This window comes from Oryzias melastigma, linkage group LG21 (genome assembly GCF_002922805.2).
Source record: "Oryzias melastigma strain HK-1 linkage group LG21, ASM292280v2, whole genome shotgun sequence".
Lineage (NCBI taxonomy): Eukaryota > Metazoa > Chordata > Actinopteri > Beloniformes > Adrianichthyidae > Oryzias > Oryzias melastigma.
Window position 1 is genome coordinate 28859563 of NC_050532.1, and position 26052 is coordinate 28885614.

General features: G+C 40.7%; 1 protein-coding gene across 9 annotated transcripts; it reads left to right on the forward strand.

Moving 5' to 3' along the window:
• The first annotated feature begins 79 nt into the window (after positions 1-79).
• On the forward strand, positions 80-21237 carry tfcp2l1 (transcription factor CP2-like 1). Of its 9 annotated transcripts, XM_036209578.1 has the most exons (22): positions 80-279; positions 656-798; positions 1243-1316; positions 3383-3488; positions 3567-3673; positions 3873-4025; positions 4108-4218; positions 5195-5298; positions 10253-10304; positions 10425-10518; positions 10589-10739; positions 10812-10894; positions 12248-12390; positions 14214-14327; positions 15356-15407; positions 15478-18624; positions 18759-18962; positions 19031-19392; positions 19567-19619; positions 19701-19953; positions 20081-20323; positions 20600-21235. In XM_036209578.1, exons 1-14 carry the CDS (start codon positions 233-235, stop codon positions 14253-14255), a joined length of 1410 nt encoding a protein of 469 aa, XP_036065471.1. In that variant the 5' UTR covers positions 80-232; the 3' UTR covers positions 14256-14327; positions 15356-15407; positions 15478-18624; positions 18759-18962; positions 19031-19392; positions 19567-19619; positions 19701-19953; positions 20081-20323; positions 20600-21235. The 9 variants fall into 9 exon arrangements, with proteins under 9 accessions (XP_036065471.1, XP_024141864.1, XP_024141868.1 ...); XM_024286096.2 differs by lacking the exon at positions 14214-14327; XM_024286100.2 differs by lacking the exon at positions 14214-14327 and having other exon boundaries at positions 10649-10739.
• The last annotated feature ends 4815 nt before the right edge of the window (positions 21238-26052 follow it).

A 26052-nucleotide genomic window follows, 5' to 3' on the forward strand; every position in this document is an offset into this window, starting at 1 on the left:
CCACTATAGGATTGCATCACTGACATTGGGACTCCTCTTCCTCCTGCTGCAGATCAGCTGCTTCAAGTGAAACATGAGTGTTCAGGGGGAGGTGCACTCCTGACCCTCCCCTTAAAGGTCAACAGAGTTATGCTAATGTGCTGTGATGACATCTGTGGGACGGTATAAGAGGCGAGCAGCTGCTGCAGAGCTCTGAGCGTCTGCCTGCAGAGATCTCAGTTTAACCCTCACCATGCTGTTCTGCCACCCCCAACCTGAGTCCTTCAGCAACTGCATCAGGTAACCAGGGGGTGCACTGAAGACACCCCCCTTTTCTTTAGATTCACTTCTGAACCAGATCTGGATCAGCACTTTCAAGCTTTCTGAAAAGATTCCAACATTTTTCTATCATTTGGGTTCCATGTAAGTGGATTTTTTATGGCTAAATTATAAATAAAATGCTGTTTTAGTCCTGAAGAAAACAAATTTAAGAAAATAATTTTAACACTAAAGAAAATATCTCAGCTAAACATTCAGGCTCTGAGGAAGCTAACGACAGAATCAGAGCCTCTGCACCTTCAGCCTGTTGCACCTTTGCTCTGTGATCAGGCGGTTAGATAAAACCAGCAGGACAATGGTGTCGATGGCCTCTCTGCTCTCCTATGCACCCCCCCAGAGAGGCGCTGGCCCCGTTCCTGAAGAATGAGGAAGCACGGCTCCAGAGCGGCTCTCCGAGTAGCCCCTTCCACTACGTCCTGTGTGCATCCACGTCTCCGGCTGTGAAGCAGCAGGATGAGACGCTCACATACCTGAACCAAGGTAGATATGAGGCTGTGAGCCGGCGGAGTTCCCGCTGTCCTGCAGCTGCCGCTCGGCTGAACTCTTACACTGTAAACCTGTAAAAGATGCACTTGGATGAACCTCTTCCTCCAGCTTTTGCTTCAGTGTTTCAGTCTGCTTCAAATCCCACCCTAAAATAAAGAAAACTTCAGATCAAAGATGACTTCTGTGGCTGAATACCAATGAAAGACTGAATCTCTGCTGCTTTACTGTGAAATTTACCCCAAATGTTCAAATTCTTATAAAAACTTCATGAACCTCTGAGATAATTGTCTGATTTACCCCCTGCTGCATCCTAACCCTGAGCATCAATAGAGCTGCCCCTTCCATCTGTATCTCTACACCCCCTCCCCCCATTCTGATTCACTGATTTCCATTTTTCTTTTGTAATCAGTTTTTTTTTTCTAATGTTTTAAAATGTAGGTCAGTCCTACGAAATCCGTTTGCTAAACAGAAAGCTAGTGGAGTATACAGATATAAGCAGCAAATATGTAAAGGTAGGTTTGAGGAAGTATGAGTGTGTGTCCTCTCCACTCCGACTTTTCCTGGTTTCTTTCTCCTAGTCTGTCCCGGGACCACCAACTCTCTCATGTTAAGTCTAGTGTCTAGTCTAGACTCTCTTATGTTGGGGCTAGTCCCTAGTCTAGACCCTCTAATGTTGAGTCTAGTCCCTAGTCTAGACCTTCTAATGTTGAGTCTAGTCTCTAGTCTAGACCCTCTCATGTTGAGTCAAGTCTCTAGTCTAAACTCTCTCAGGTTGAATCTAGTCTCTAGCCTAGACCCTCTCAAGTTGAGTCTAGTCTCTAGTCAAGACTCTCTTTTGTTGAGGCTAGTCTCTAGTCTACACCCTCTCAGGTTGAGGGTTGGTGGTCTGGACTCCTGAACTGTCTTTTGGTTCTGTCTCTTCTTTTCTTTTGGGTTTTCTTTCTGAGGACTCTGTCGTCTCTGCTGCCTTTTGTTCCTTATTTGTGTTTTTCTGTGGAGAGACTTAATAACAGCTTTTTCTACCTGTCATGCTGCTTTCTATTTTACCTCACAGGTTCTTGTGAAACAAAGTATTTCTGTAGTTTAAAATACCCCCCGCCGTGCCGCTGTCGTCAAGCTGCTGCTGCTCGCTATCAGGACGTTTGTAGTCTCAGCGTCCTGGAAGCACAGGAACGCGTCATCTGTGCAAACAGCAGCGCTTCATTTCACACACCGCTGCGTCACATTAATGTTTTTTTAAGTCTTCCCGTGAATGCGTTTCAGAAACGTAAAATCCAAGAGAGAATTAGAACTTTCTCTGGTCAGAATTGGACTCCCGCATCCAACAGAAAACCTGAAACTTAAAGCTCTCAAGGTGTTGCTAAGAGCTGTGTAAATAAAGATTCATTATTCAAATGTGTTTATATGTGAATATATTTGGCTGTTTATTTAAGGTTCATTCTCAATTCATGAAAATATGATTAGAGAACAGAGACATTTGTTGTTGTTGATGATTTTATTTTCTTTGTTTACTTGTTTAGAATCGCAGGTGAATAAATAAAATACGCCATCTTTGGGTTTTTTTTTAGATATCTTAGCTTGTCCTTCCTTCAGGGAAAGTTAGGATTTCTTCTGTAGAGGAGGTCTTTTAGATAAATCTGAAGGATTTTAGGATAATGTCAGGATTAAATAAATGCTGCTGTGGTGTAGTGGTTAGCACTGTTGCCCACAGCAAAATACCCTGTTTCAAACTCCGGCTGGAATCTTTGTGTGTGGAGTTTGTCCTGGTGCATGTGAGGGTTTTCTCCAGCATCTTCCTACAGTCCACAAACAGGCATCACAGGTTTATAGTCGGTAGATGTGAACGTGAGAGTGCATGGTCCTGCAACCGCCTGCTGACCTCTCCAGAGTCGACCTTTACCCAACAGTACCTGGGATAGGCTCCAACAACCCTGTGACCCTGAAAGCAGTTAAGTTCCTTTAGAAACTAGATGAAAATGAAATGATCAATAAAAAGACAGAGAAACATCTTAAAAAAGTCTGCTTCAGATAAACTGTTATTGGAGAGCATATCCTGTCACCTGACCTGGCCTGTCGGGTCTGTTGGTTTCATCCCCATGGAAGCAGAAATTCTGCTGTTTTATTTAAAGAAAAACTGAATTTAGTCAAGTGCAGAACTTAGATTCTCAAGAACTGAGTTCATTAGAACCAACTGAGACATTTGTCTGTTTCATGAAGAAGGCAGAAGTATTCTAATTTATTTGTTGTAATCTGATTACAAATTGAGAATATATCTTTAAAACTTTGGTTTCCAAGTCTGAAGCAGATAGAAACCTGCTGGTCTGTGGAGGACTCCATCAGCAACATGGTTCTCTTCTGTGGATGTGGGTGTCCCTCCAACATTTGTGTGTCGAACAAAATACTGATGGTTGATTAGAATTCTCACCTTTAGCAGTAAACCTCTTCTGCATCTCTGAATGTATATATATATATATATATATATTCCTTCACACCGAGTCCAGAGGCCAGACCACTGGACTCGGTGTGAACTGGAGCAGCAGATGTTCTCTAGCCGTAAGTCTGACTTGCTCATCCACAGAGCATTGTACGAGTGGTATTTCATGATCGGCGGCTGCAGTACATGGAGCACCAGCAGCTGGAGGGGTGGAGGTGGAACCGGCCTGGAGACCGGATCCTGGAAATAGGTGATCTGACTGACGTCAGCAGTTCAATTCCCACTTTGAGCTCTTATGGATAAACAGATCCCTCCCAAATGTCTGCAGACGTCCCTCTGTCAGTGGGAGTCCTGGAGCCTCATTCAGACCCCCTGCACCTCAACACCATCGAGTTCCTTTGGGACCCATCCAAGAACGCCTCCGTCTTCATCCAGGTACAGAGAAATGGATGAACCTCCTCGGAACAGACTAGGAGAATGAAACCAGGAAAAGTTCAGTGAGAAACCTGGGTGAAGCTGGTGTCTGCCTCAGTGGTTCCATACCATTATTGAAGCTGGCGTCTGCCTCAGTGGTACTGTACCAACATTGAAGCTGGCGTCTGCCTCAGTGGTACCAATTCATCTTTCACTACAGGTAAACTGCATCAGTACGGAGTTCACACCCAGAAAGCATGGCGGCGAGAAAGGTGTTCCTTTTCGCATTCAGGTGGATACCTTCACCACCAACGAACATGGCGAGTATGTGGACCACGTGCACTCATCCAGCTGCCAGATCAAGGTTTTCAAAGTAGGGGTCTTTTGGTTTTCTCAGATTTTGTTTAAAAAAGTGTTTTGTTTTTTTTGACTTTTTCTGGCATTTAATTTTCAAGCCTAAGGGAGCTGACCGCAAACTGAAGACGGACCGTGAGAAGATGGAGAGGAAAAGTAGTTTGGACAGAGAGAAGTACCAAGTGTCGCATGAGACCACCCTTCTCAAAGAGGTTTGCTGTCAGCCATTGTCTTAAATTAAACTTTATTGATCTGTTGATAAACTCCAGTCCCCACTTGAATGAAGGTTTAAACCTCAGGTGCTGATCTGTTACTGTCAGAGTTACTAATCTTTAGTGGACCTAAGATGGCTTTTTGTGTGTTTGGCGCCATCATGAGGAGCCACAATGTAAGGGTTTTGAGTTTAAAACATCACTACATTGTTGCAGGTGATTGGTTAGAACATCACTTTAACTCCATTTTTTTATTCTGCTTTTGGCTATAGTCAAAACAAATAAATGATTAAATGCTATTTTCCTTTTTTACTCTTGCTGTTTAATGCTAAAATTTTCAGTTTCTAGTTTTATTCTGTATTTTCCTAAAATCTCTAAAACAAAAAAAAAATCACATTTTTGTTAACACAAGGTTAACCTTGACAGCAGTTTAATGCCTCATTTTTACATTCGCTCATTCTGGATTGGGTTACTAAAAAGCTCCTAAACCGGAACTTTTTTACTAATTGAATCTGAATATTTGCATCTAAACCTTTGTTTAGATGCAAATATACCGTAAACAATGTCTGCGTTTTTTAGGACACTCAAAGCGCTCACATTGTTCATTCACACCTCATTCATACTTGGTGACGGTAAGCTACTATTGTAGCCACAGCTGCCCTGGGGCAGGCTGACTGAGGCGTGGCTGCCAGTACGCGCCTACGGCCCCTCTGACCATCACCAAGACATTCATACGCATTCACACACCAGTGGAGCCACACTGGAGGCAAGCAGGGTTAAGTGCCTTGCCCAAGGACACAACGACACTTGGCTGGCGGGAGCCGGAATCGAACCGCCTATCCTTCAATCATTGGCCGACCCGCTCTATCACCTGAGCCACTGTCGCCCCATGACCCGTAGCTTGAATCAGTGATACTGATAACTACATTATGAAGTTTTGTAAAATAACTTCAGTGATTCTTTCTGTCTCTTGAAGTGCTCACCGTGGCCTGACACCTTAAGCCTCAGCAACCAAAGTACTGCCAGCACTCTGTCACCCATCTACCACAGCTCCCCGACTCCCAGCACTCATGTAGATGGGTGAGTGAGCAGTAGGCTGCATCTGTTACTGTGTTCAGTTTTAGGTCTGTGCAGACTGATTTAGTTTAGTGGTCACCATGGTAAAAACACTTAACAGAGGAGCTACACCTTATGAGTCAAATCTGTAGTTCAGGTTTGACTAATTTTTCTCTCATTGGATCCTGTCTCCATGAGACAAAAGTTACAAATATGGTTTAGTCCAGTGCTTCTCAAATGGGGGGGAGCACCCCCCTGGGGAGATGCAGTGTGATGGCATGGGGGGCGGAGAACATCCCAGGGATCATGCCATTAAACAGTTGAAGAAAAAAGCCTAACATGTATAGAATAAAATAGTTAACTTAATTGTTAATAGTTATTTATTTTTTTATTTATTTTGTACATTTTATCTGGATGGGATAAATAGCAGCAAATTCTTAACATACACTTTTTACAAATAAAAACATGTTTACATTAGTTATGGATTTTGTGTATAATCCTACATAGTAGTTGATAATAAGTTAAATACAGCAAAAAACAACATTAAAAAGCCATTTGGTAGCTGAAAGAGCCGCGGTTTTCAGTGAGCCAATGTAAAAGAACTGAATCTCTGAGAAGAGCCAGAATTTCCATCACTATTGTGGTGGGAAACAAGGTGAGACTTGTTTTTACTTTGTCTAAAAGCTATGGGAGTATTCTAAAAAAAAGGAAGAAGAAACATTACTAAAAACTCTTTAGATGTTTTTTTTTTTATTATTATTCTTTAATGATATTTGAGGTACAATATTTTGAAGAGATAAATGTTTAACTCGAGCAAATTGACTAATGATACCAATGATAATTTCAGCAGAAAGTTGTGTGTGTGTGTGTGTGTGGGGGGGGTGAAGCACTGGTTGAGAAACTTTTCTCTGTGTGTGTTTTAACCAAAGTGAGATGCTGTAAGGTTGATGACGTGCTTCTGAAAATTTGTAGTAACACAAGGCCACATAAAACTGACCTATGATGCATTTAGGGGAAATTTCACATTTTCATTTCATTTGCCATAGAGTCAGATTTTATTAAACATCAAGAAAAATCCCCCAGGAGTAAAAGAGAACTTTTGAGTTTTTTTTGTTTTTTTTAACAAACATTTGAAATGTATACTTAAATGTTCGTTGAACTCTATAAATCATGTAGCAAAGCTGAAGAGTCTAGTTGTCAGGTTGTGTTTTTGTCTTCGGGCCACAAAAAGCTTTTGGTTCGAATCCCGGCAGGAACCTGTCTGTGTGGAATTGCATGTGTGAGTTTCTCTGAACATTCCAGCTTCCTCCCAGTCAATAGGAAGTCTATCCAGGTGCTTGATGATTCCTAATTGTCTCTGTGTGTGTGTGTGTCTCTTTCTGTTTTTGTGTCTCTGACTGTTTTTGTGTGTTTCTGTTTGTTTTGTGTTTCTGTTTGTTTTGTGTTTGTTTGTCTTTGTTTTTCCGTTTTTGAGTGTCTGTTATTTTTGTGTTTTTGTTTGTTTTTGTGTGTTTCCATTTGTGTCCATTGCCTTTAAACCCAATTTTTGTCATAGATTGAAAAATACAGGACAAAACACACAATCACTTTAAACTCATTACAGAACTAATTAAATGCATTGATTAGAAAATAGAGAACAAACAAAAATAAAACACACTTATGTCACATTTGGTTCATTAATTTTTTGTGATTATTAAATAAATTCAATAGAGTTTGATTGATTGCTTGAAAAGGAGTGGGAAGAAGCGAACTTTTATAATCCCACCCCTACAGATTTACTTAATTTCACTGTTTAGCATAATTATGTAATCCGGTTCTTGTTGTTCTTTTTTTAATTCCCAATGATAAAGTAACATCAATCATAGATCATGTAACAGCTATATAATACTCATTGATTATCATCAAAATACAATGTTATATTGATGCTGATAAATAATAATTTCACATTGAAATCAAGTTTTAAAGTTACGATAGAGTTCTTATTAATCATTCTTTGAAAGAATTCTTATATATTTTCAGTGAACATTAATGATTCACACAATATCTAATAATCATTGATTATCTTTAGAACACATAATTACAATAATCCTGTAGTCATTGCTACATATTATGGATCAGGTAAAGAACATTAATGCCATAGTGATTGTAAACTTTTCAGTAATCATTACTGCATCTTACATAACATAAAACTCATTTGAAAAAGCTTTGATTATTTCATCACATTCAAGTTCAGACATTTGGAATTATTCAAACACCAGTTGATCTTTAACTCATCTTATCTTCATATTGTGAAATTAGAGTTTCTTTATACATTTTCTTGACTTTATAAATGCTTGAACATTGTTTGAGCTCATTACCTAACTTGTTCCAGAGTTTGGTGCTACACACAGAAACAGAAACTTTTCTTTGTGATTCTTATCAATCTGACCTTGAAGTTCCTGCATCCTCTCAGTTTGTTCCTCCTAGCTCTGTATAGTAACTGGGCAGTGTAAAAATCAACAAGGTCATGCAGTTTTAAAATTCTGGATTGATCAAATAAATTGTTAGTGTGATCAAGATAACCGGCTTTATGTATAATTCTCATGGCTCGTTTCTGAAGCATAAAGAGAGGGTGTAGTGAACTCTTAGAATTATTACCCCAAAATTCTATACAGCAGGTGATATATGGTAAAATTAAGGAACAGTACAATAAATATCTGAGAAAGTCAGCTTAATCCAAACTCTGATGGAAATGCTAATAATTGTAAGGTGAAGCACCAAGACGTTGCTAATTAACCAAGGGCAGAATCAGAGCTGAAAAACATACATATATATATATATATATATATATATTAATTCTTAACTTCTCTTAAGGTATGTAGCTGGGTCTCTCTGGAGGGAAATCCTCTTTGTTTTTCTTTATTTTCGACATTCAGAAAATAGCAAACCAGTTTCCATCAAAGACAGTTTTGATATAAGCTCCGCCCACTCTTGCAGGAACTTAATAGCAGAAGTGATCTCTACATAATATATTGAGTAACACTTAAAACTCATCTTTAATGTTTCAAATAACACATTTATTTAAGCAATTTAAGATACCAAACTAAAAAATGTAATGAATGAATATTAAAAATTGTGATTACACCTAAAGTCAGGGTTTACAGCAGGGGTCTAAAACACAATTCACCCGGGGGCTGCTGGAGTCTGGGTGAGGCTGGGCCCCATCAGGAGTTTCACAAGAAAAGCGCTGATAAAACATTCCAATGTTCTCAAACATCTTTATTTTTAACCAGAAATAATGAATTTAATTAATTAATTAATTTTTTTTTTAATAGTTCGTAAATCAATCATTAATAAATAAATACAATAATAGCAATTACCATACAGCAGATACAGACGACTGAAGAAACCACATACTGACTGATTGACTGATTGAGCAGTGTTTCTGTAATGGTGTGGAGCGCCCCCCTAGGGAGAATGTGAATAAAAACATGTTTGCATTAGCTATGGATATTGTGCATAATCCTATATAGAGTTGATAATAAACTAAATATAGCAAAAACCACGATGTAGCCACGAGGGGGGCCCAAGCCAGGGTCTCATTGTGCTGGTCCCAAGCCCGGATAATACAGAGGGTTGTGTCAGGAAGGGCATCCGACGTAAAATCTTGCCAAATCAAATATGTGAATCAGACCTACGAAATCCATACCGGATCGGTCGAGGCCCGGGTTAACAACGACCGCCATCGGTGCTGTTCACCGACAGGGTGCCGGTGGAAATTGGACTACTGTTGGTGGAAGAAGGAGAGGAGGAAGGCGGGTTCGTAGGGAGAGAGAGAAGAGGAAAGTCACTAGTGTTGGACTGAGAGTTGGGACTTTGAATGTTGGAACTATGACAGGAAAGGGTAGAGAGTTAGTGGACATGATGCAGAGGAGAAAGGTAGACATACTGTGTGTCCAGGAGACCAGGTGGAAAGGTAGCAAGGCTAGAAGTTTAGGAGCAGGGTTCAAGTTGTTCTATCATGGTGGAGATGGGAAGAGAAATGGAGTAGGAGTTATCCTAAAGGAGGAGTTTGTTAGGAGTGTTGTGGAGGTAAAAAGAGTGTCAGATAGAGTGATGAGTCTGAAGATAGAAATGGAGGGTGTCATGTTCAATGTTGTTAGTGGGTATGCCCCACAGGTAGGATGTGAGCTGGAAGAGAAGGAGAAGTTCTGGTTGGATCTTGATGAAGTGATGATGAGCATCCCTGGAAATGAGAGAGTTGTCATTGGTGCAGATTTCAATGGTCATGTTGGTGCAGGAAACCGAGGTGATGAGGAGGTGATGGGCAGGTTTGGTATCCAGGAGAGGAATGTAGAAGGACAGATGGTGGTTGATTTTGCAAAAAAGATGGAAATGGCGATAGTGAATACATTCTTTGAGAAGAGACAGGAACATAGAGTGACCTATAAGAGCGGAGGTAGAAGCACACAGATAGACTACATCTTGTGTAGACGGTGTAATCTGAAGGAGATCAGTGACTGTAAAGTAGTGGTTGGTGAGAGTGTTTCCAGACAGCACAGGATGGTGGTGTGTAGAATGACTCTGGTGGTGAAGAAGATGAAGAAAGAGAGGGCAAAGGCAGAGAAGAAGACAAACTGGTGGAAGCTGAAAAAAGAAGATTGTTGCATGACTTTTAAGGAACAGTTGAAACAGGCTCTGGGTGGTCAGGAGGTACTCCCAGATGACTGGATAACTACAGCTAATGTGATCAGGGAGACAGGTAGGAGTGTACTTGGTGTGTCATCAGGAAAGAGAGTGATAAGGAGACTTGATGAAGAGTGGAAAGGCTCTTGGTCGCAACCTTTTGCCCGGAAATGTTTCAAACCTGAAAGCGATTTCGAGTTTGAAAGATAAATGGATGAAACTTGGTGATCACAACCACAACATTGTTTAATGTTTTTACAAAGTCAGGATTCCATCATGGTTTTCTTTTCTTTCCTTGTACCCGTGTCTTTAGCAACAACTCTCCAAACCAGCAGGGGGAGGTGTTCATGCCTGGCTGCTTTGATGTAAGTAACCCAGAGCAGAGTGAAAGTGTTAATTGTGCTCTCCTATTTCCTTTAGGCCATAATTTGGAGACTGTGGCTGCTATACTCATTTCAAGGACTCTTCTTCTTTTTGACATGTAGCATCTTCTGCCGTCGTCTTCACCGCAGAACACTCAGCAGTGGCTGCACCGTCACAGGTTCTCGCCTTTTTCAAGGCTCTTCTCCAGCTTCTCAGGTAACATGGGAAATGCTGAAAACAGGGAGGGCAGAAAAAACTCAAACAGGCGTTCATTGTTCTTCCTTAGTTTCAGACCAGACATCAAGAACTCTTGCAGCAGAAGAAGAAATTGTTGATGTTTTTTCAGGTTCAGATTTGCTGAGGATGAGCAGGGAGGATTTGATCCAGATCTGTGGCCCTGCCGATGGCATTCGCCTCTTTAACACCATGAAAGGAAGGTCAGACTTTAGTCTGGATTTCCACTATACACTTGTCCATTAACCATCAACCAATAGTGGCACATTTTCCAGGTGTATACAGCCACGCCTCACCATCTATGTGTGCCAGCAGCAGAGCAGGAACCAAACAAGTGTGAAACCTGGAGCTGCTGATGGTAAGCTCAGCAGTGTAAAAGTATGTGATAATCAAAGCATTGATTTTAGCGTTAAAATCAATCCATTTTCAAAAACGCTTTAATTGTTTTCTTGAACTTTTGAAGGATCCCAAAATGTTCAGGGATTCTTTTGGAACCCAATGCACCAAGTAAAAAGTTGGGTTTGTTTTAAAGGGGTCATACCGTGAAAAAAAACAACTTTGATCTGTTAAGTGAATTATAATGTTCAATCCTCACTATAAAGAACCCCAAAGTGGTATTTGGATCCATTCATGCATTACTCAGTAATCCTTTAAAAACCTGCAGCCCCTCCCATACCCTCGAAAACGAGCAGGTCCTCACATGCTGATGTCACACAGTGAGACCGCCCCTTTCAGGAAGAGTCTGCTCTGACAGCTCCGCCCCCAGTCCAAAACCTACACTCAATTTCTCCACAGAGCTAGCGGTTATCAGCAAAGACTTTCATTTTAGATGCAGAATATTGTATATCTTCCAGTTGTATCCTGCCTTTAATAAATTCCAGCTCAAATAGGGGTTTGTTACTTTTGCTCCATAAAAGATTGGGGAACCATTTGTTACGGTGTTTTCAGATGGGAAAAGTCTGCTGGTCCGTACCAATTTCGCTTAATTTGGTCCAGATCCAGTCTTAAACCTTGTGTTTGGTTTGTATTTAGTCTGCCTTCTGTCAGACATTTCTGATCAGAACCAAAGCCTGTAAACAAAACCACGTGACTAAAGATCTCTTCAGTCATTTGCCAGGAATTCCAAGGGAGGAAAACAACCAGAGAAACAATAACAAAAGTCCTGAACTTTGAATTCCTTGTTAGGATAGTTCACTGATTCAAACTTTGTATTTTGCTGACTTAGACCACTTCGAAAGATGGGTCAGAGAGCGTTCCCGGTCCTGGAATAGGGTCTGTTTGGGTGTATTAAGACATAAAGTATGTTTTTGATTATCTGGAGACAAGCTCTGGTTCAGTTTCAGCGAAGCAAATGTGTCCAATCTAAAAAAAATAAATAAACTGAAAAAAAAAAAAAAATCACTAGTATATATATATATGTATATTGACTGCTTTGTTAAAGTTTTATCTCATCCACCAATAAAAAATAATTCATATATTTAATAAAATTAAAAAAAATATCTTAATATGCATTTCCTCTTCTCTGTTGGGAAAAATGTCATTTAATCTGATTTATTAGTGCTGTGCATGTCAATTATTCTTTGACTTATTTCAGGTTTCTTCAATTCATCTCTTTGCAGCAACAAAGATTTAAAGATTAATTCTCCAGAATCCCTTTAGGGTTTCGGCAGATCAATTCTATTAACCAGTGTGTACATTTGTGTTTATTTAGTGTACCATGCTCTCTACCTAGAGGAGCTGACGCTGGTCGATCTGTCTGAAAAGATTGCCTCCCTCTTCCACATCAGCCCCCAGCAGATCACTCACATCTACAGACAAAAGACCCCCGGCATTCTCATCATGGTTTCTGATGAGGTATCCTTCCGGCACCCTTCACTCACACAACATGACGATGCATTCATGTCTCCTTCAAATTTTTAACTTCGTACTAAGTTTTCTGTTTCTACATTTTAAATTAAAGAGGATAAGTTTATGTTGCAATTGTCTGTTTATTTTCATCTCTACAGTCTATTTAGATACAAAAAGATGATCGCATTTGTCAACCGCTGTTTTACTGTGAAAAATATATTCTAAAAATAAATCAGATTTTGATGTAACTTCAGAATTGACCTGGATCGCTCACGCTCGCTCACAGAGTAGACGCTGAAATTATCCGCTGCATGGCACGAGCCCTCCATGGTGGACCGCGGCGCTCCGCATCTGGTGTAAACCACACCATAGGTTAACAAGAGCGCCAAATGGAAGCGACCTCCGTTCCGCGCTTCCACGTCCAGTGTGAACCAGCCATTGGGGTTCAAACATTTTAAAAACATCTTATTATTCAGCACCAGTGGCAGTTCGTTCATTTCAGAGATGAGCCTTCAGTCTTCCTCCACCAAGTCTATCCTTGTTAATATGAACTATTCTGTTTCTAACACCATCCAGTTATTTATGAATATAATTTATGGAGCAATTTCATCAATGGATCATTTAAATAGACTGAATTCACTACAATTTCACATACAATAAAAACTCAGCGTGCAAGTCTCCTCCCACTGTAATAACATCTGAAACAAACACCAAAGCACAACTGACAACTCATTAAACTTGAAAGTAAGCAATTTTATTTAAAGTATTTTTATTTAAAGCTAATCAAACTCCACGAAGGAAGTCAAGGAGTTCAGCGTTAGATTTCACTGCAGAATCCTGCATGCCGTTTGACTGTCAGCTCTGTTCTCAACCGAGACAGATCAGAGCGCTATGTTGTTCTGTGCTAAGCTGAAGAGAGCGCCATGAAGGATGTTTTTCTGGTGCTCCTGGAAGATATGGGGTGTGATGAGGGTGATAAACGCCAGTTATTCATGGTCTTGAAACCTGTTTTTTTGTCTGGGAAATGATATTGTCCAAAATCCTGCTCAGAGAGACAGATTATTGGCCAGTAGTTGGATAGGACTGCACCCTTTGAGGGATCCTTCGTCCTTCCGTTAGCCGTTCAGGGCGAGTCACATCTCTTAGCATCTGGTTCATTTGTGCTGCCAGGCACTCATGGAGTGCCGTGAGTTTCTTAAGCAAGTAGGTGTGTATCATGTGAGGACCCGGTGCTGTCCAGTTCTTCATTGATGAGGCTCTTTCTTGGATTTCTACCATTGTGATGTTCAGGGAGGTTGCTATTTTCTTTCCTCAGAGAGGCCAGCCACTGAGCATTGCTGTTGTTTCCTGTGCTTCGGGTATGGGCATCTGGCTGTATCTCTTGGGCGCTTTCTTTTCTATTGCACCCTGTGGGGGGTTGCTCTCCACTGAACCCTCCAGTCAGGATGAAGATTACAGAATGTCAAAGGAAATGAGCAGAAACAATCACCAGAACACAGAAATCTTTAGAGCTCTTAGTTTTTGGTATTTAATTTTGGACTCACACAGGCCAACACACCGCATGGAGCTCTTCTCCCTCTGTCTTACTCAACAAACAATTCTCAGCCCTTTTATCTCCTGGAATCCACCAGCTCCCTTTATTGGGAGGGGTTTCAGCACTTTCCCAGGTGAACTATTTTGTTAAACAGACCGGAAAATAAGTAAACAATCAACACAAACTTAAAGTTACCATGATTTTTAACAAAAACAAAACTACATACAACACCCAGAAAAAAGTTTGATAAAACACCAAAACAAATCTTTGATTCTGCTCCTCCTCCTCCTCTCAGATGATTCAGTCCACTGGAAAGCAGTCAATCAGCCCCAGCTGATCCTCTTCTGGTTTGTCTCCTTGTGTGCACCCAAGTGGACATCCTGTAGAGATCAGCCTTGGATGAAAGAAGGTACAGTTGGCAGAAAATAGACTTAATAGAAAAAAAAATGCCCATGCTGAGTACTTGACCTTTTAACTCAGTGAGGATGGAGGAACAGAATCCTCACACACCTCTCTGGGCTTCTGTCAACTGACTCATTTGCCTCCAAGCTGCCTTGATTTTAGCTTCCAAACGTTGCTTTCATGGTGGGCATTGTTTTCTCCCACGGTTGCTCTTATAGCCAAGCAGTTCAAGGATCACTGATGCTGTAATGTAAACCAGTTAATTGTTTTCTATGATTGTTGTGGTAGGAATTGCCCTCAATGCTTCATTAACAGTTTCCAGAAGACTTTCAGGTGGTCCTTCATTTAACCGTTATTGTTGCCTGGTGTTCGTTCTAGACATGATCTTGTCTTACAGGTCAGTTGCTCAGCATACCAGTAGTTATTAGGGCTGTGTTCCCAAGTTCTGGTTGGGAGTTGTGTATAGCCTCCTCTATGACCTGGTGTTGTGAAATTCCCATGATGTATTTGTGTTCAATCTTATCAATCTCAAGTTGTGTTAGCAGTTCCTTTTTGTGTATGTTGGAACATTGAGCTACAAGTTGTTTTGCCAGTTAGCTTTGTTTGTAGGTTTCAAAGCATCCATTTACTCCACATTCACTGCATATAACCTCCCTCTGTCGGACTACTTGAGTAGTAGCATTCCCCCAGTTTCTTGTTCTCACATCTAGTCCATTTCTTTCTTGTTCCAGTAGCCTACTTTCTGTCAAGGTGCTGTGGAATGGACTCCAGTGTCTGTATCACTGCTATTCCACGAACATGCATACAGTTAGCGAGTCTAAGCGCGTGTGGCAGATTTTCCAAACTTTTTACCTGTGATATGGCCGTCATCCTGTGGGACCAGACCGTCAGAGAAGGTGTCTTCGCTGCTCTAGAGTCCAGTGGTGGCGTGCCTTACACCACTGCAGAGGAGCCCCTGTGTGTGCATGCAACACAATTTTGACTGTATACAAGAAAAACACTCATGTGTTTACCTACTCATCTGTTTGCTTTCAGACTGTGCAAAACTTCAAGGAGGAGGCTAGCTTTATCATCAGCGCAATAAGAGGTGAGTAACCTCTCATAATCTTTGTTCATTCATTTTTGTCCAATTCACTAACAATTTCATTTCTAAACAGATGAAAGCACCGATGCTTACCACATAGTGCTAAAATGACCCACAGGAGTTTACAAGCTCAATTGTACAAACTGTAAATAAAATCTCATTGTCACGTGTGATAATTAAGGTCCTGCTGCACGATCGAAATTTAAGTTTCTGTTATATGTCCTCTGCTCTATAATATCGTTCATGTATAAATGTAGTTAGAAAAAAATAAAGCTAGCACCTTTCATCAACCTCCAGACACAAGGAAAAGACAAAGAACAATTTTACAAGAAGCTGTAAAATGTCAAAAACTCCAAAATTTTACCTCTGTCGTAGACCGTTTCATTTTTTTTATTTTTTACCAACTGTTGAGAAAAAAATTAATGAATTAACAATCTCTCTCTTCCTTCCTTATTGGGTTATATGCACATTTTCCACATTTGATGTAAAAAAAAAAACATCAAAAGCAAATGATGGAAGATATGAGAAATGAAAAGGATCAATTGTGTGATTTTGACAAAGATATGGACCCAGATATTAATTTTCATAATAAATTTAATGATAACTGCAAATACTTCTCGGAGGATGAAGTTAATATACACATTAATTCAGTTGTTAAGTCAGCAGAAATTATGTCATATATACATTTTAACATAAGAAGTATTTATGCTAACTTCAATAAGCTAAAAGAGTATCTCACTAGTATGACTTATAAGTTCAAGTTGGTAGCACTCTCTGAAACATGGCTTGATAAAGATAGAGATGAGGAATTTGAAATAGAGGGTTATAAACAATACCACATAAATCGGGAAGGAAAAAGAGGGGGTGGAGTGGCGTTGTATGTTGATAATGGGTTGAGAAGTAAACTGGTGAAAGAAATGTCTGTTGCAATTGAAGGGGTCCTGGAATGTGTAGCTGTTGAAATTGAGATGTGTGAAAGCAGAAATGTCATCCCTGCATGTATATACAAAGCTCAAGGCTCAACTGCAAACCAATTTACAGATAGTCTTGAGATTTTATTAGATACTCAGAATCATCATAAAACTTTATTAATGGGAGGAGATTTTAACATTGATTTTCTAAACCCAAACAACTGCAGAGACACGTCTTATTTCTTAGACACTCTAACTGCTAGATCACTCTTACCAGTAATCACACAGCCAAGCAGAATCACAAGTTCCAGTGCCACATTAATTGACAATATTATTACTAATAATGTGGGGGCAGTTGTTCAAAGTGGCTTACTATATAATGATATTAGTGACCATTTGCCTGTTCTCACTATTTTTGATTTGCACCCATTGAAAACTAAAATTCAGAAACAGTTAAATTGTTATCGGCAGAGAACAGAATTAACAGTCAACGAGTTTAGAAAAAGTTTATTTCAACAGGATTGGTCAAAAGTTTATGTGACCGATGTGAATGTTGCTCATGAAAGCTTTCTGGGCATTTATATTTCTCTTTATAATAAATGCTGCCCATTAAAGTTATTTAAGGAAACGTCAAAACTCACTAAGCCCTGGATGACAAGAGGACTGACTAAAGCATGCAGAAAGAAAAATAAACTGTATACAGATTTTATGAAAAACCATACAGTGAATAATGAGATGAAATACAAAACTTATAAAAATAAACTTACAACTATATTAAGGAAAGCTAAAATAGATTATTATAATGGAAAACTTATAGAGCAGAAAGGGAATATGAAAGCAACATGGAAGATTCTGAATGAAGCAATTCATCCGGACTTACAAAAACCAAAGCTACCAGATTACTTTGTCAATAATGATCTGGTAATAAATAATAGCAAAGAAGTAGCAAATCAATTTAATAATTTTTTTGTTAAAGACACAATTCTACAATCTATGTTTGTTGGAGATGTTGATGAGAGTGAAATATTAGCTACAGTAAAGAAAAGTGAAAAAAAAAAAATCATCTACTGACAGTGATGGACTTGATATGAAAATCATAAAAAAAACAACTGATTGCATCATTAAATCATTGACCTACATCTTCAATTTATCGTTACAGTCTGGTGTTTGTCCTGAGAAAATGAAGGTAGCAATAATGATCCCAATCTTTAAAAGTGGTGATGAACATCTATTTAATAATTATAGACCTATATCATTACTCTCACAATTCTCCAAAATCCTTGAAAAATTGTTTGCTTTTAAGCTAAAAGTTTTTTTTAGAAAAAAATAAAATACTTAGTGAAAAGCAATATGGATTTAGGTCACAAAGATCTACAGCGCTGGCTCTAATTGAGCTAACTGAAAAGATTACAACTGCAATAGATAACAAACAATACACAGTTGGAGTTTTCATTGATCTACAAAAAGCATTTGATACAATTAATCATTATATTTATTTATGGCCGCATCTTGAAGATGGACTCCACTAAGAAAGTGGCTCGGAAACTGGCTGGAAGAAGTTTTGGAACTGCTACCTGGGCAACAAACGTTGGCAATGAGCATGGCCAAGTCATCATGTCTGTGCTCACTGCCAGCGAAGGTTATGGCCTTGGGCCAATGGTTGAAGGGCTTATAAAGCGGTATGCAGTGGCTGGAGTACCTCCCGCTGAAGTGTTGTATGTGGACAGGGACTCTCCTGAGTAGAATGTTCCAAAAATGGAAAGACCTAAACATCTGCCTGGACATATGGCACTTTATGAGAAGGTTCTCAGTGGGCTGCACCACTGATTCACATCAGCTATACGCTTCCTTTATGAGTCGCCTCAGCCGTTGTCTCTTCATGTGGGATGAGGAGGATCTGACAGTTCTGAAGATAGCCAAACGCTCAGAACTGGCTAGCAATCTTATAAATCCATCAGAAGCTGATGTCCTGAGGTCCATTAGCCACAGCGAGTTAGCCTTGCACTGCAGGCGAACTACACGCGGCTCTCAGGAGACTCTGGCTCTTATCAGAAACCTCATCCAAGCTTTTGACGGGGACAATGGTCGCGACACTTTGGGGGTACCACTGATCAACTCAGCACGCATGAGCGAAATCATGCCATCCCAGGCAAAACACGTGGCCTGCATCCAGGATCCCCCTGACATTCAGCTCTACACCAGGACAGGAACAATCCTGAAAGGCGAGCATCGTTTGCCCACATACCGCTGTGCCAGAGGTTCAACATCCCTTGAATCCTTTCACCTTCACCTGAATGGGTTCATCCCTGGTAAGTTGTTATATTATATTTGTGTAACACACAAAAAATGCTATAATATTGTAAATAATATTGTAAATTATATTAAAAGCTAGATTTATTGATGCATGGAATCATGTATATTTTTTTTTGCTTGGATTTTACAGGCAACCTGGCAAGTGATGTCTTCTTCCAGGCTAACTTGTTAGACGGGCTGGCTAGATGGAATGAAGACCGCGCTGTTGCAGCCACGACAGACGAGCAGCAGCCATGCTCGTACAACCATCTTCTGCGTCATGCTGCAAACAGTTTGTCTGGGGAGGTCCTTGGCAAGGAAGTTGTTCCCTATACTGAGCCAAGAAAGTACACAGGTATGCACACTTTTTTTGAAAATAACTTAAATTTTATTTTCCTCCTACTGATTGCTTTGCTTTTACAGGTGAACTTTTGGGGGTGGAGCTCTCCAAGATTACCGAAAGGCTGTTGAGGAGTCAGACACAACTGACATGGAGATTGAAGACAGCTTCCATGAACCTGAGGATTGAGAAGACATTAGTGTGCCCACTTTGGAGCCAGTAAGAACCTTCCCAACCTCTTCAAAGTCCTCCTCGGCACTGGTCAGCAGTCTGTCAGCTCCCGCCCCTCAACCTGGCCCTTCTTGGTCTCCTCCTCCGCTTCCTGAGGGTCCTTCAACAAGCGCGATGCACTCAGCACCTGGACCCAGTTCGCCATCTCTGTCCTCATCAACTTCTGCCGCTACCTCTTTGCCCCCTTGAGTCTTATCCCCTGATGAACAGAGCTGTGAGTTTGTTAAGGTTTTCTTTAAAAACAAAAAAACGAAAACATGATAAAGTAGTTTGTATGTTTTATTGGCTTTTAATTTTGTTTTGCAAATCGGTATTGTATTTTTATTGCTTTTATGATGAAGATGTATCATGTCATTATTTATTAAGATATTTGTATTTTCTTTTACAGCCTTCAAAAAAGATCTGCCATCAACCAGTCAACAGTTGGACTCTTCACGTGACGTAAGAATTAGATTTCTTAAAAACATAACTGTCAGTTTTCTTTCAATTTATTTCACTAACTCGGTTGTTCTTGTTTTCAAGGATTCGGTTGGCCCTGATAATATTGAAGGTTATGGGGCCGTGCAGTAGCTTGCTAGTTTCTTGGTTGGCCTCCGGGACCATAATCTAGTGGTGACTGAAGATGAGGTCAATCGGATCATCTCCCTGTGGCAATCATTGTCGGATTATGACAAATGCAAAACAGTCTACTCCCAACGTCATCAAGCCCACCTGAAGCAAGGGAGATTCAGGGCCACCAAAAGATTGTAGCCCCCGGTGTGGAAAGCAAAAAAAGGTGAGTAGACAAAAAATATCAAAGAGCTCTGCACAAGAGATGACACAGAACCAAACGTTTAGCTTTAAAATTCAGTTTTTACTCATACATGCTTGTCCTTTTCTTTTTTTCCCCTTTTTTCATGAAGGTGTTTTATTGTCTCTCACAGTCCTGCACAGTGGCCAGACTGCAACTGCGTGGTCGAGGTCTATTTGTGAGACTCTGTGTTGTATCCAAATACTGTGCGCTGTGAGGGGAAGAAGATTTCTCGATTCACAATGGTTGTGCGCATGTACAAGACGATCAGAGAGTGCATTGTCTCCAACGCAAGAATCATGAGTGAGACCACCATCCAGCTTCCAGAAGTAAACGCAGCTACAGTCACACAATGGTAAGTAAATTAGAATGATTTTAATACATGAAATTTTATTCCTCATCGGTATGTTTTCAGCAGCATCAAATATAAAAAGATAAGAGGCTGTATCATTTAGAATGCATAGAGAAAAATCAAAATAGTATTAAAAAAAGAGGATAAAACAATAGTTAGGTCAAGCTATTTCATTTGTGTTGTAACTTGTGTTCACATAGGCAGCAACGGATTTGTTGCCTTTCTTTTGAATCTATTGTTGAAGATTTTTGTGAAACACTTTTGTGCTTGTCTTTACAGGTACAGCAGGCGGTGTTGGGCACAAGAAAAGCTAATTCTGAATCAGGGCATCCCACAACCTGCTGCTTCCATGGCAGCAACAGAAAAACTTCCTGATCCACTTCAGAAAGGACAACATCTTCAAACGGGGACCTTGGCTGAGCCTCACATTTTTGTATTGCTACCAAACACTGCTGGGGAGGCAAAACTGAAACCGAGGCCACAGCGGCAGATGCCAGCACCCCAAAACCAGGACTTCTTTCCTTCAATGAGCTCTGTACCCATCATCGTGCAATCAGGGTCGAGTTCACAGGTGTTGGTTCCACCCATTTTGAACATTCCTATCGGTGTAGTCATGCCGCCTCCAGCTATGATAATCAAAGTCTCTGTCCCTCCATCACCTCAGCCTGCTTCAAACACACCATACACAACACAACAATACAGAAAGAGAAAGATGGAAGCAGAGCAAATGGGTGTCACAAAAAGGAAATATGTTAAAAACATAGATCACATAACATGCAGCAAATGTGGTGCAAACAGACAGCCACCATCACACCGTCAGTACTTTGGGAACTGGTTTTGTGAAGCCACGGAGACTCAAACATATGACAGTTGGAGAGCAGAACTAGAGAAACGTGGATATGGTTAAAAAAAAAAAAGAGTGCAAGACCCCCACCACCACTTTAACAACAGTAAAATAACATTTGCATACCAGGAGCACCTATTGTTTAGATTTGATTATTTTTGTGCTTTTCTATTTGTTTTTTAAAGTAAAATATTCTGAGGATAACAATTTTTAGATGTTTATTTTCTATCATTTTTATTGCTGTTTTCTGTAAGATTTTTTTTGCATTTTGTTTTAAGCATTTAGTCATTTCTTTTTCAATCATTCAATTTGAATACTCAAGTATTTTGTTCAAATATAATTATTACATTTTTGGATATACACTGTCTTATTTATGGTTGCCATTTAGAAAAGTTTTTGTCATGTCTGTGAAAAATGTATGTGCATTAAAGATATTTTGAACTTTTAAAAGAGCACTTGATTATTTGAATTGTATTTCTTATTTTTTTAAAAATGCTATTTGTATGTATTTGTTTAAAAGGGGACAATGCAATTTAAAAGAAAACCACATGGTTAAACAATACAAACTACATACTTTTAAAAAAGCTAGTTTTCATCAGTGGTCCTCTAGCCATGATGACAGAAATAAGTTAAAACACCAGTACAATAAAAATGTATAAATTATATATATATAAATATGTTAAAAGCTAATTAAGTCTGGAGTGCCCAGTAGCTGTACAATAAAAGGCAATTCAAATTACAGAGAACAAGACAGTAATAAAAGTTATTTGACAGTAATAAAAGTTATTTCTGTCAATAAAATGGTATATCATTTAATCTTGTGCTACCAGGTCTGAACATTTTCCGAAAGGCAGAATTGGGTTATAAAAGCCACGTTACACAAAACGCCCGAAATCTGACACGTCTCAGTCGGGGCTCGAACACGTGACTTTTGGTTTCATTTTGGGAAAGTCAAAAACTTTATATGACTTATGGGCGCAGCGGTATGACGGCTGGCCTTCACCCTGGAGAACTGTGATCGAATCCAGCGCATTGCTTTTCCCAGATGTGCTCTTTTGTTTCACCATCTATCTGTCCGCTTTTCATCAAAACACCTCCGGGGTCTAGTTAGTTCCCTCTGTGTCTACCAACTGTGATTTTTTTTGAAGCCCTGCAAGGGCCGCTGTGGATTTGATTGGGCTAAACTTGTGTTTTGGTTGCTAGGAAACACTTCGAAACGTATTTCCTGGCCGAATCGGGCCCAAACAACGGCTCGGTTCGGTCGTGGAGATCCCTGCCTAGGTTCTGTGAAAGTTTCAGCCGGAAATTCCGTGTCGTTCTGGAGTTATGAGCCGAAACGCGGGGCGCAAGGCTCCCGTGCTTCCGGGTCCTGTCAAAAAGGCAGGATCACGTGACCTGCCGTCGCCCCCGCGTCACGAAGTACTTCCGCTCGTTGTTTGACGCCGATTCGGGTCGGCTCCGTCAGCTGGGCTTGCTGTGTAGCCACGGTGCAAGTTTGAGCCTCCCTGGATGGTGTAAATGTTGCCTCCAATTCTTCAGTCAGAAACTTAGGGGTTTTATTTGACCAGGATTTATCATTTAAGGCTCACATATCTCAAGCTTGTAAAACTGCATTTTTTCATCTACGTAATATCGCTAAGATTAAAAATATGTTATCTAAAAGTGATGCTGAAAAACTCATCCATGCATTTGTTACGTCTAGACTGGATTACTGTAACTCTTTACTAATAGCATGCCCGAAAAGTTCTTTAAAAAGTTTTCAGCTTGTCCAGAATGCAGCAGCACGATTGTTAGCAGGAACTAGTAGAAGAGAACACATCACTCCTGTGTTAGCTTCTCTCCACTGGCTACCAGTTGAATCCAGGATCAAGTTCAAAATCCTCCTGTTAACCTATAAGGCTCTGAATGGTGTGGCCCCATCCTATATTAGAGATCTCATAGTTCCTTACCAACCAGTCAGAACACTTCGTTCACAAAATGCTGGACTGCTTGTAGTTCCTAGAATTTCTAAAAGTACAGTTGGAGGTAGAACCTTCAGCCATCAAGCCCCTGTTCTATGGAATAAGCTCCCAGCTCATGTCAGAGAGGCCAGCACAGTTTCTACCTTCAAAACTAGCCTTAAAACATTCCTCTTTGGACAGGCGTTCTGCCAGGCTAGCTAGTAATCAGAGAATATTCCCTCTCATGTGGTCCTTGTGAGGCTAGATTAATAAATTAATATTGATGCGTTTAAATATAAATTTAGATTTTCCATCAGCGTTATTTTTCAGATCAGCTCTGGGGTTCTGTTCTCTATTCTCATTTACTTCTCCTCTCTTCTATTCTTTATTATTTATTGTATTTAGTTCTCCATGCTTTTGTTGGTGCAGTTCCATTCACATGTTGTTCTTCTTTCCCACTCTCCTCTGGGGAGCGGGAGAGATTTCAGATGCCCGGTGGATCGCCCACGCTCCCACTCTTGGCCGTGGACCACGCCCCCGACACCATCCTGCATCTCTGAGTGAGAGTGATTCCTGCTGGGTCATCTCCCTCCTGGTCGTGGACTGCACTTCTGCTTCATCTTGACTATGGACTTCATCATCACTCGTCCCTCAGCTTTATCTGAATGAACTCTTAGATTCGTAGTTGTAGAAGCTAATTTTTCTTTAACTGTTCTGGTATCGCCTGTCCGTCCTGGGATAGGATCTCTCCCTCATGTGGGAATCCCTAAGGTTTCTTCTTTTTTCCTGACTCAGGTTTTTTAGGAGTTTTTCCTTACCGGGAGGGAGGGTCTAAGGGCAGGGATAACCAGTTTATGTAGTCTGTTTAGTTTTTAACAATTGTTTATATTTTGAAGCCCAATGAGGCAAATCTCTTTGTGATTTTGGGCTATATAAATAAAATTGAATTGAATTGAATTGAATTGAGCCGCGGGAAGCCCGTGGTTTCGTCGTGACGAGGCAATACGCGGGACACCGGACGGCCGGCTGGCGAGGAATGCCGGCGCCATTTTCAAAATAAGATGAGCTTCCGAATTTTCCCCATCCGAACGGCGTTGTGTGGTGCCAGCGACTAGTGCGTTGGATGAGTCTGTGTCTGGGCTACCTCTGTGATTTTTTGCAGCCTCTTTGTGCGTTCGCTCGATTGTATAGGAATTAAAAGGTGTTTTGCAAACCCGAATTTTTCCACCCAAACCCCGTGGGTTTTTCGCGCAAACGAACCCACGGTCCAATCTTGCCCTATTGCCGCTCCCCCCGGTAATTTTTCCATCCGTCAAAACGCGCCGGTTTTATTTTTATGAGCAAAAAGTGCTGCTCTTCTTCCCACAGGAAGTCGCGGCCTTTATTTTGGAACGGCAGGTCCCTCCTTCCTTCCTTTGTTCCGTTCAGCACGCTTCTCACATGCAGACAACAGAGCTGATCGTCTTCGCAGGGAGGAGCACGGAGCACCAGGAGAAGGAAAACCTTTTCATTTGGTAAGTTCATCTTAAGTTGTTGTTCTGAACCCATTTGAGCTGCGTTTGAAGCCCAACTCAGGTCCGTGCGTGCGTGCGTGTGACTGAATGTAGCTGAATGTAGCCTCGTGGGTGAAACGCCTGCTGCGCAGGGCGTCGGCCATTTTCGGTGCAAATGTTTTTCCATGTGCTTTGGTGTGGGGACGCCCTTTGAAGGCGAACTAGCCGGCTGCTGTTGGGTTGAAGCCGTTTGGCTCGACTTTGGAGCTGTTTGGCTGCACTGTGTAGCTGTTTCTGTGAGGCCGGCTCTGCGGCCTGTTTGTGTGACTTAGGCTCCCTCTAGCGGCCATGTCTGACCAGTGTTCGGTGCTTTTCTGCTGGTGTTCAGGCCCATAGAGGTGGTTTAAAAAGGTCAATCTGGGAGTCGTAGTGAGCGGCGTGCAGGAGCCCCTGAGGTTAGTCTGAGCTGATGTCTGTGGTGTTTTGTGCACACACAGTCAAGCTTGACACTGACAGACTGAGTCTGTCTGACTGATTGACTGAATGTGTGTCTGTCTGTCTCACTGACTGAATGTGTCTGTCTGTCTGATTGACTGATTGATTGACTGGCTTTCAGATTGACTGACTGTGTGTCTGTCTGTCTCACTCACTGAGTGTGTCTGTCTGATTGACTGAGTGGCTCTCAGATTGACTGACTGTGTGTCTGGAACTTTTTATTTTGATTTTTTGAAACAACACAAACAACACAAACAAAACATTCCCAATGACGAGATTTGTTCAACAGTGTATCCACGATTATAGGAGTATGTTACAAGACTGGGCTTTTGAAGCATAACAGGCAGGAAATATTTAAATAGAGTAGATATATAAAAAAAGAGTTACATAAAAAAAACACATAAAATGATTCACAACTCTAAATAAATTTAACCATGTGCCATTATGTTTATTTGTAAGGATGCTAGGTATGATTGTGGGTGTGAATGGGTGTGTGATTGAGGCCCTGCAACAGACTGGCGACCTGTCCAGGGTGTACCCCGCCTTCGCCCATCAGCAGCCGGGTTAGGCTCCGGCACCCCCGCGACCCCGACAGGGACGAAGTGGTTAAGAAGATGGATGGATGGATGGATGTAAGGATGCTGTCATTTTTTCCATTGTGTAAACTTGTTTTACTCTCTGTTTCCATTCATTTACCAAGGGTGGTGTAATATTTTTCCAATTGGCAGTTATACTTTTCTTAGCAACCAAAATTAATATATGCAAAATGTATGCTAAATCCGCATGAAAGTCAGGAGGTACATAACCAAGTAAATAAAACAGAGGATTATCAGTAATCTCTCGTTTTACAATTTTCTTAATTTCCTCCTTAATACCTTTCGAATATCCAGTAATTACAGTACAATAAAAAAAATGTGTGTGTGTGATCCCCTATTTTCCCACAATTTCTCCAGCATAGGG